Here is an 11,346-nt window from a genome sequence, read left to right on the forward strand (position 1 = left end):
CGGTAGTCTTTTAGTGAACATGGAGAATATGAATCCATTCTTCGTTCCCTTGAATACATGAATGAATGAATCCATTCTTCGTTCCCTTGAATACGCGGTAGTCTTTTAGTGAACATGGAGCATATGAATCCATTCTTCGTTTATATGAATACGCGGTAGTCTTTTAGTGAACATGGAGCATATGAATCCATTCTTCGTTCCCTTGAATGCGCGGTAGTCTTATAGTGAATGTGGAGCATATGAATCCATTCTTCATTCCCTTGAGTACGCGGTAGTCTTTTAGTGAACATGGAGCATATGAATCCATTCTTCGTTCCCTTGAATGCGCGGTAGTCTTTTAGTGAACATGGTGCATATGAATCCATTCTTCGTTCCCTTGAATGCGCGGTAGTCTTATAGTGAATGTGAAGCATATGAATCCATTTTTCGTTCCCTTGAATGCGCGGTAGTCTTTTAGTGAACATGCAGCATATGAATCCATTATTCGTTCCCGTAGTCTTTTAGTGAACATGGTGCATATGAATCCATTCTTCGTTCCCTTGAATGCGCGGTAGTCTTATAGTGAATGTGAAGCATATGAATCCATTTTTCGTTCCCTTGAATGCGCGGTAGTCTTTTAGTGAACATGCAGCATATGAATCCATTATTCGTTCCCGTAGTCTTTTAGTGAACATGGTGCATATGAATCCATTCTTCGTTACCTTGAGTACGCGGTAGTCTTTTAGTGAACATGGAGCATATGAATCCATTCTTCGTTTATATGAATACGCGGTAGTCTATTAGTGAACATGGAGCATATGAATCCATTCTTCGTTCCCTTGAATACATGAATGAATGAATCCATTCTTCGTTCCCTTGAATACGCGGTAGTCTTTTAGTGAGCATGGAGCATATGAATCCATTTTTCGGTCCCTTGAGTACGCGATAGTCTTTGGAGCATATGAATCCATCCAACATGGACCGTTTTGCAGCCCAGCACATGTATCCATTCCGCGTTTATTTTACCGGTTGTCTACTTCCCGCCTGATTATAACAACTTGTAATGTAATTAAAATATTTTCTTTCATTCGGAATGTGTATCTGTTTATTTGTCTAACGTTTATAGAGTGACCAAGGGTTTAATATTTATTATCGGCAGGTTTGTTCTCTTCGTTATAGGGGATTTTGTCGGCCAAAATGCTTGAAACTTTGTAGCTTAATTCAGCTTGTTTGGGAAAAATTTGAGGCCAATTTTGAGTTCCATGGGTTGTAAAAAAAAACCATGACGAAAAGAACAAAACGGCCGAAAATACGTCAATTTCCCTATATCCACTCTAGCAATTGACCCATTCTGGAGCTCGATTTGAATAGGTCGTATGTGCTTTTGTCGATATAAAATTCGATCAGTTTATTTTAGTCATTGTAGCAATATGGCAGATATTTTGCAAACTTTTAATGATGGAACAGAAAGCCTGTTTTGTGAGGAATCTGCTGTATGTATAAACTTTGCTCAATTTCAACGGTTTTCGCTATAATAAGCGAATCCAACTGATCGAATTATTTTATCGACAAAAGCACATACGACCTATTCAAATAGAGCTCCTGCATTGATCCTAAACGCTTGAACCCCACTCATTCTGTTTTAATTCTTTTTCTTTCATGTAACATCGAGCCTTTAATCCGGAGCTTCGAGGATGTGGCAGGCAGAACAGGCTGGATAATAGCCTTGGAATTTTTATCACCGTGCATCCGCCTGAAGCGTGAAGCAGTGAAGGCCGGACTGATGGTGAACGCGTCAAAAATAAAGTACATGCTGGCAGGGGAACCGCAAACGATGAAGCAAGCCTACGCAGCAGTGTTACGATAGACGAGGACACTTTCGAGGTGGAGGAGCACCATTCACCGTACACCTCAACTGCTGGCGTAATAAAAACTATATTTAAAAAATAATCGTCACGCATAACTAGTGAACGAAATGTCCGATTTGAAGAAATCAGGTTAGTTTTCACTCGGAGAAAATGTATGAAGCAAAAAAAAAAATACGGGGTATCTATTGCACATTGTGGGGATTTATATATTCCATCGCGAGAAATGATTTGGCTTATTTTTAGCGTACGTATTTTATAATTGTTAAGCCGCTAGTACACAGGGTCAAATATTTGACAAGGAGTGAATTAGGGCTCAAACAGCTGTTCATTAGCGTCAAACAGATGAACAGAAAAAAAGGTAGAGCAGCGAAGAGTGTAAAGTTAAAAATACCTTATCGAACCGTCGAACTGGTATCCTATTGAACAAACATTGACGATTGCCGCAAAATCGGAGATAAGTATTGCAATCATTTCAAAGAAATTTTCACTAAAATCTTTAAATATCAAGAATAAAATCGTAGACTCCATCAAATAATGAAAATTGTTTCATTTTAGAATACTGTATTGTTCCGATTTTATCACACCCTTTTTCAATACTACTTTTAAATATTCTACAAAATCTATATGCATTTTCAATATTTTTAACGTCGCAAAACGTGCCTTCAACATTCATCTTCAAGAAGAGGGAAAGCACTTGCTTTCAAATGTTACAGTAAATTAATGAAAAATGTAGGACTGACATGCGGAGGGCGTGATAAAATCGGAACATTACTGTATTAGCTAGATAAGTTTAGTCAATAAATCATCAGAATAAAACATTTTCTGATGCAGTATACAAGATAGACGTTATCTTCAGTGGGTGGATTAATCTTGGTTGGGGCAGTTGCCAACACCCGAGTGTTGAAATCAAAACAAAAAATGGTGTTGCCATTGCTACCTTTGTTTACAATGCAAAACTATCGCAAAAGTGTACTCAATACAATACAGCGTCCAATATTCACTGATACGCGGTCTGCTTTTATATCTATTACGCGAAAAAAAAATCCACACAACTTATTTGCGCGCAGCGTTTAGAGGTAGAATCTCAGCAATAAGATTTAGGTATTAGATTTTTTTTAGCTTTTCGCGCGGACTAGGATTTGAAACGACAAAAACGCAATAGGCAGGGCAAAGTTTGAGCTAGTAATGTACATCTTATGATAACGCTCGCAAAAATGATTGAATCGATTATCCACTATCCAGGAATAAGTTAATACTATAAAAAATCATTACAACCGGATTAGTATTAGAGCCACTAGCGTAGGCAACTTTTTTTCACTCACACGATTTTGATTAACACGAGAAAGTGCAAGTGCCCCTATTCCGTCCTTTTCTTTCTCGTGTGTGTTTAGGAGAATTAGAATGAAAAAAGAAACAGCTGCTTACGCAAATTTTCTGCTCTAATTCAGGTACCACATGAGACATTGATTGTTCAATGACATTAGACTACATTGCAGATACTTTATAGAAATAAGCATGCATAGTTATTAGACTGGGTCAACAAGGTCGATTTTTTGGAACAACGCTTTTTTCGATTCCTTCCAACGTCCAAAATACCTGGGCAAAATTTGGGAGCGATTGGTTGCGTCTCCGTATTCCACTTCGCGATTGAAATTTGTATGGGATTTTGCATGGGAAAACGTACTTTTTTGCATTTTTTTCATTTGTTGGAGAAAATTGACAAAAATCATAACTTTTTTTTACTTCGACACTGATTCTTCCTTACGGGGCATCCATTAAGTACGTCACGGTTCTAGGGGGGAGGGGGTTTTGTGAAAGTGTGACAAGCAATGTATTGAGTATAGGAAAAACCCGTATGAAGGGGGAAGGGGGGGGGGGGGGGGTTTGCGAAAAATTCCCAATTTTAGCGTGACGAACTTAATGGATGCTCCCTTAGGGCCTAACTGACATATTCGATTTCTCTTCATCGATCCTCTTTTTGTGTTATCAGAGAATATGTATTGAGTTTTCCAATCTTGCTCTAAAAACAAAAAGAATAATGATTTTGTTTGTTTTGATCAAGTTATTAGCGAAAGAGAGAGTCGACGAAGAGAAATCGATCAAGTCAGTTAGGCCCTTAAGAAAAATCATTGTCGACTTATTCGTTTATTTGGAAGGCTCGGGCGCCCCTAACTTATGACGTTAAAATATAGCAAAAAAAACTTTGTCGAAGACCGCACATTGATTCGAGGCTTGTGAAAAAAGTTATACGCTTGGCAATATGGGCCAAAATTGAGATTTTATTATTGATGTTATTCCTTTACATGTCAAATGTTAAGCACCATCGGACAATCTGCACGTTGTAACTTTTATCACAAATGTTGGATCGCCTCGCGGTCTTTGACAAAGTTTTTCGGCACACCTCAGGCCATATCTTATCGTCATCGGTTATAACGTAAAAGAGAAAATTTTGCCCCTTATGAGTGAAATGCAAAAATGTGCGGTTTTCCATACTAAATCCCATGCAAATTTCAATCGCAATGCGGAATACGGGGACGCAACCAAACGTTGCACAGTTGTTTCGGACGCTGAAAAGATTTATTTCGGGTTGATGCGATCAAATTTCAATTTTCCTATACAACGTTGACCCACTCTAGTTAGGTACATCAAATATATTATAATTGGTTAAGACATAATTGAAAAGTGAGTATCGTATGAAAAAAGAGTTTTATTTTGCATTAGGTATGTACTAAAATAAACAAAATCTCCTAAAATGAAAATGATATTAGAATCACATCGAAATATCTTCTAAACAAAACCGACATAATATGAAACAGCTAATATTTTTTTTTAGAAAACGGCATAAAAATCGAGAAAAATGCCTCATAAAACCATTTTTTTGTACAATCAGCTATTTCGAATTAGGCGTGAAATATCCTTAAACCATGTATTATAGCTAGTATTAGTACAGTTAACAGTACCAAAGATTTAAATCGAATTGTGGAAAGTTAAGCGTAGTTGTAAAAATACACTGAAAATATCATCATTTATTGTGTTATTGTCGCGCTTATCTTAGATTCTCAGCAAGCTGCGTTCGAAACGCGCAGCCTCACCGCGGCACAATAATATGTGCATTGGCGGAGCCAGCATTTTCTTTTTTCTCACTCACTCTCCTAAACATACACGAGAAGGAGAAAGATAGAAGAGGGGGCAGCTTGCCTCCTCTTTCATCTCGCACTTTCTCGTGTATGTTTAGGAGAGTGAGTAAGAAAAAAGAAAAAGCTGGCTCCGCTAATGAATATGTGTAAATAATAAAGAAACCAATAAGTTGTATTGTGTAACCGATGGTTCCAGAATTTGCCTTGTGACTCCATCACAAATAAACAAAAATTATTAACCCCAGGATACAACCCTGGGCTATGCTCACTATGCTCACAGAGAGAATTAAAAAACTCTCCCACTCACACAATCCCAACCCTTTCCAACGGTACCACTCACCAGCCAGCAGTCTTTGAACAGCGGTTTGAGCGCCGGCAAAAGATCTCAGCCGAAGCAGCAATCCAGAGGCATGGCCAGGGGGCGGTGGTACTCAAGAGAGCGATAAATGTCTAAATACGAGCAATTCGGATTTGCTCGTATTCATAAGGGAATTTTCAGGTCGATCTCGGCATGCTAGCACTCGCCAGTTCAATTTCGCTACGAACGTACAGCGAGCAGTAAGTGCGCGCCGGATTAACGTTCGAAAAGGTTCGCTGAAATAGTGATTTTTTGCTAATAGTGATTTTTTCAATAATTTGATTGTCTTATTCTAGATACTATTACAGCAGTAAACTAAACGTCAAAATTAGTGTTGTTAGTAGTGTTAAAAGTTATAAAAAGTGGTTAGTAGTGTTAAAACGAAATCTAAATGTAAAAATGCTTTAAAGTCTATTGTCTTAGTCTAGGGTAGTTGCACCGAGTATAGTGCAACAAACATATACAAGCACAGAACAAATTAAAATCAAGCAGGAAAAAGGTAAATACTTGCACAAATAGTGTTTATTAGTAAAAACAAGCTAAAACAGACTCCCTAATACGACTAAAATGCGGTTTTAAGATAAAAGTGAGAACACGTTGTGGAAGACTAATGGCCGTGGTAGGTCCACAAAGGGCCTTTTTCTTTTATATTATTTGCCAGCTTTGTGGAAGGACGCCATCTTTATTCCTCCAATAAGCCACAAAGGAGTATCGGTGATCCTGTCATTCACCAAGGAAGCCATCTTGTCGCTGATTGGCATACCAAGGATCCTCGGAGACTGAGCGTCGGACGTCGATTGATCGCTGGACGTACTCCGGCAAATCCGTGGACCATATAACGACTGACAAGTTACACCATCGGTCGGGTTTGAGAAAGGTCACGAGGACTAGGACCCACTGACGTCATCTGTTGTCCCGGTGGTCACCAGGCGTTGCCCGCCGTCCCGGATTTCCACTCGATCAGCTCCATCGCTCTGACAGCTCGTCAGTCACCACCACGATCCCAAGCCACAATCCGACAGCCCGCAGTGTACCAACCAGAGTCAAAAACCGCAAGTAGTAGACATAGAATGTGACGTCACAATAGCATTAGATAATAAGCCATGGCCAATTCACAACCAAACAATTGTAAATATTTGTAATATAAGATGTGCACGTAATTTCTGGTTGTTGTGTAAGTTCATTCAGAAAGTTGAAACATTCACTATTAGTTTTGTTTGTGTATCGTTCGGACTCGAAGGGAGTCTTCATACCTCTCTCTCTTTGCGTTTCGTCCAAAATTGCATTGGCAGTGTGGCCTTTGAGTTATGTTTCCCTTAATGAGTTGCCATTGATGGCCACCAAACTACAGCATATCTGTGGATATGCTCTAATGCGAGTTCCCGCTGGAAGTGGAGAGTTGAGTTTTGGTGAGTGTTGTTTACCGGTTTCCCCTCATTCCGACCCTGGAGATCCCCCTTTTCCACTGAGCATAGTCGAGGGGGCTACAAATTGGCGCCCAACATAAAATCTAGAATAACAAATTTGGTGAATCGGTTACAAATATCTCTTCGTTCCCGTGAGAGGAAGGAAGAAAACAGTTTAGACTGTTTTCAGAGCGTTGCGTTCTCTGAACGGCAAATAATTAGGTTCATTTTTATAATTTGCATGTTTCTTTTTTGATAATATTCCATCGGGACACCCCCGGTGTGATCATTGTTCATTTAGTTTGTTTTGGTGCATGTTTACTTTTGTTGTTGGGATAGTATTATAACTTTTTTATGTTTTTAGGTGCTTTGTTGGAATTTTCGTGGAAGCAGAAGCTGTTCAGGAGGTAAAGAGTGAGCCCTAGAATCACAGTGGCTTATTTTAAACCGTCCTGGAGTCCGATTAGTCACAATCGCGACTGAGAAGGGTGAGTACAGGTGGAGATAAGAGTGAGTCTGGAGAGGGCACAGACGTTGATCTGGCCGTGATTCGAGCACTCTTTACTACCTGAACACTGCTGCAACACGAAAAATCCCAAGCCATGGATTCTGAAATCCAAATGAAATATAAGACGCTACTGGTTCATCATTTAGAGAAGGAGGAAGTTGAGTTTGAGCTAGATGTACGAGCCGTTGCATTTGAGAAGACTGAATCTGTAGGAGTTTTAAGGAGGCGTTTGAGGGAAGCATTGAAGGACAAAGGTGAACAGGTAAAAGTTGATTTTTCGAAGTGCCAAAATCGCACGGTCGATGACGAGATTAAAGTGATCGACCACAACGTAGAAGAAATAAGGGATTTTCTAGAGAAGAAAAAGAGTTTCGAGGGTGTTAAGGACTCCTTGAGAACTCGCCTAGTGCATTACTCCGTACGATGCTCTGCCATTCAGGAGACGGCGGAGGAGGATGCGGATTTAGAGGATTTAGACAAGCTTTCGAGTACGATTCGTCAACTGTACAATACGTACTTCACGCTATTCACACCTGTTGAATCCATTCGTAAAGAAATTATGCTTCAGATTTCGAATTCATTAACACAGCTGCAGCTGGCCCAGCCAAGCACATCTGGTATGGTGAGGCAGGTTCAAAGTAGGTCTCAAGAAACTCAGACGGAAGACGATTTAGGTTCACAGGAAGATGTTAGGTCAAAGCAGTCCAACCTCAGAGGTGCATTGGGTAGACGACAACTTAAGTCAAATTTGGAGCCAACTAAGGAACTCTCTCCAACCTCTTGCTTCCCAGCAATGCTTCAACAGCCTTCGGGGTCAGGAATGAATTCCCGTAGATCGCTAGAAGAAACAGTTTTGAATCGGATCGATTTGTCAGGGAAGAGTCGAAATCCCACAGGCTTACGAAACTCTTCGGAGATAGACACGGATTCTTCCTCGTCGCCATCTCCTCCAAGCAGACGGAAGTCCAGGCAGCGAAGGTCTTACACAAAGCGAAGTAGACCGGTATCGGACTGGAATTTACGTTACGATGGGAGAGATGGGGGACAGGGTCTGATGCGTTTTATCAAAGAAGTGGAGTTCTATGCCAAATCGGAGGACGTTTCCGAAAAGGAGCTTTTCCGTTCCGCAATCCACTTGTTTGCGGGCGCAGCCAAAATTTGGTTTATGGCAGGAGTTGAAAATGGGGAATTCTCTACATGGAAGGACTTAGTCACGGAAATGAAAAGGGAGTTCCTGAGCCCCGATCACGACCATGTCAGTGAGTTCAGGGCTATTGAGAGGAAACAGAGACCAAAAGAGAAATTCCAGGATTTCTTCTTTGATATGCAGAAGCTTTTTAACTCACTTACCAAGCCGATTTCCGAGCGGAAGAAGTTCGAGATAGTCTTCCGAAATCTCAGAGCGGACTACAAAGGCTATGTAGTTGCGGCTAATATAGATAACCTGGCAGATTTGAAACCTTTTGGTCGAAAACTGGATGCCACGTTCTGGTACAAGTACGAAAACCGTAATCAGGAAGAGAACTCTTCGAAAAGCCGGAATCAGGTTAGTGAGCTGAAGTCGAACTCCAAACCGAAGCCGACTGGATCGGTGAATCGACCCGACAAAACTCGTTCGGAACAGAAACTGAATAAAACAGAGGATGAGAAAATTACGCAAAAGCCCATACGTCAGGATCAACCGGGTGAACAAAGTCAAGCGCAGAACAGTAACGCGGTAGACAAAGGGTTGCAGGCGATTCTGGAGAAATACACTCCTCCGAAGCCTGGTGTTTGTTATAACTGCCGGCTTTCTGGTCACCACCAAGCGGATTGTGACCGCCCTAAACATAAATTTTGTTACAGGTGTGGTTTCTTCAATTTTGACACGAAGGACTGCCCGTTCTGTGCAAAAAACGCTTAAATTCCCGCCTGAAGGGGCAGGCGGAGGTAGAAAGCACTCCTAAGTCCCCTGTTTCTCCAGATTGTAACATTTGCTCACTCGGTGAAAGACAAGTAGAAGAGGATGAATATAGACACTGCTCCAGTGTAGAGATCAGTGAGCATTTTCTCAAAGTTGCAAATGACGATAGACCATTCGTGAGAGTAAACATTTTGAATGTGCCCTTAATCGGCTTGCTCGATAGTGGAGCGAACCGAAGCATACTTGGTTCAGGTAGTTCGTCTCTCCTCAAAGCCTGTAGGCTTCGTTTACAGCCAGCAAACATTGATATTAGTACCGCGAGCGGTCAAAAATTGGACGTTTCGGGATGTGTGGAGTTGCCCGTGACGTTTAAGGGTGTAACAAAGTTCTTGTCAGCACTCGTGATCCCGTCCGTTAAACGAAAATTGATCCTTGGATCGGACTTCTGGCAATCATTCGGGATAGTGCCAACTGTGGCGGCCGATGATGTGCCCATATCGGTAGATGAACTGCAGGATCACGAGGTAGAGACGATACTATCAGATGAACAGTTGAAGAAACTAGAGGAGGTCAAATTGTTGTTCAAACCAGCGGTAGATGGTCAACTCGACACTACGTCGATGATCAGTCATCGCATAGAGCTATCGGATGAAACTAAGAAGCTCCCTCCGGTTCGAATCAATCCGTTCCCAACCTCCCCTAGTCGGCAAGAAAAGATTAACAAGGAACTTGACAACATGCTACAGTGTGGCATTATCGAACGGTCATACAGTGACTGGGCACTCCGTCTTGTACCCGTTGACAAGCCGGATGGATCGGTCCGGCTGTGCCTGGATGCCAGGAAGCTCAATGAGCGAACTGTTCGGGACTCCTACCCTCTCCCACACGCAGATAGGATCCTGAGTCGTCTAGGGCCAAGTCGATACATTTCGACAATAGACTTGTCAAAAGCTTTCTTACAGGTGCCGTTACATCCACGGTCCCGTAAATTTACCGCGTTTTCAGTGTTAGGGAGAGGGTTGTTCCAGTTCACTCGGATGCCCTTCGGTCTGGCGAACAGTCCGGCTACCCTGTCCAGATTGATGGACCGTGTATTGGGCGGGAGTGAACTGGAACCAAACGTATTCGTTTACCTCGATGACATCATCGTGGTAAGCAATACGTTTGAGGAGCACATGGACAGGCTCAGAGAACTAGCACGTAGGCTCAGTACCGCGAATTTGTCCATAAACCTGGAGAAATCAAAGTTCTGTGTACCCGAAGTTCCTTATTTGGGGTACATTCTGAGTCGAACCAGGCTTCGTCCGAATCCAGAACGAGTCGAAGCCATCGTCAATTTTGAGAGGCCCAAATCACTCCGTGCACTGAGGAGATTTCTGGGCATGTGCAACTACTACAGGCGTTTTATCGCTACATTTAGCGAAATTGTACGCCCGCTGACCGATCTCCTAAAGGGTCAACCAAAAACAATAAAATGGAACGATGACGCCGAGGAAGCAGTCGTCAAGATTAAGGAGCTGCTCATCAGCGCTCCGATTTTGACCAACCCAGATTTTTCCAGGCCCTTTAGCATCCACTGCGATGCGAGCGATTTAGCAATCGCGGGAGTTTTGACTCAATTGTATGACGACATTGAAAAACCCGTTGCCTACTTCTCGCAGAAACTAGGGACAACCCAACAACGCTATGCGGCAACGGAAAAAGAAGCTCTAGCCGTTCTGAAGTCGTTAGAGAAATTCCGTTGCTACATCGAAGGTTCGAAGTTCACAGTAATTACTGATGCCTCCGCACTAACGTATATTCTCCGAAGCAGCTGGAAGACTTCATCCAGGCTGAGTAGGTGGAGCCTAGAACTCCAAAAGCATGATATGGAGGTGAAACACCGCAAAGGTGTGGACAATATTGTGCCTGACGCTCTGTCCAGAGCTGTGGAAGAAGTCAGTGCCTCGTCCGATAAGTCCGACTGGTATGGTTACATGGTGAAACAGGTTCAAGCGGAACCTGAGAATTTCAAAGATTTTAGGGTAGAAAACGGCATATTGAAGAAATTTGTCTCGAGTCCAGAAAGCATTGATTATCGTTTTGAGTGGAAGGTGTGCGTACCGACCGCTTTACGCGAGAAAGTACTGTACGAGGAGCACGATGAGGCATTGCATTTAGGACATGAGAAAACTCTTGCGAGAGTCC

At 42.0% G+C, this 11,346-nt stretch overlaps 1 protein-coding gene across 4 annotated transcripts; it reads left to right on the forward strand.

The window, feature by feature from the left end:
• The first annotated feature begins 5,167 nt into the window (after positions 1–5,167).
• LOC134284452 (uncharacterized) lies at positions 5,168–10,447 on the forward strand. 4 transcript variants are annotated; one of them, XM_062843306.1, is made up of 3 exons: positions 5,168–5,707; positions 5,766–5,841; positions 5,966–10,447. In XM_062843306.1, exon 3 carries the CDS (start codon positions 7,351–7,353, stop codon positions 9,157–9,159), a length of 1,809 nt encoding a protein of 602 aa, XP_062699290.1. In that variant the 5' UTR covers positions 5,168–5,707; positions 5,766–5,841; positions 5,966–7,350; the 3' UTR covers positions 9,160–10,447. The 4 variants fall into 4 exon arrangements, with proteins under 4 accessions (XP_062699290.1, XP_062699289.1, XP_062699288.1 ...); XM_062843305.1 differs by having other exon boundaries at positions 5,168–5,573; positions 5,639–5,707; positions 5,766–10,447; XM_062843304.1 differs by having other exon boundaries at positions 5,168–5,841.
• Positions 10,448–11,346: the final 899 nt, after the last annotated feature.

This window comes from Aedes albopictus, unplaced genomic scaffold (assembly GCF_035046485.1).
Source record: "Aedes albopictus strain Foshan unplaced genomic scaffold, AalbF5 HiC_scaffold_140, whole genome shotgun sequence".
NCBI classification, from domain to species: Eukaryota; Metazoa; Arthropoda; class Insecta; order Diptera; family Culicidae; genus Aedes; species Aedes albopictus.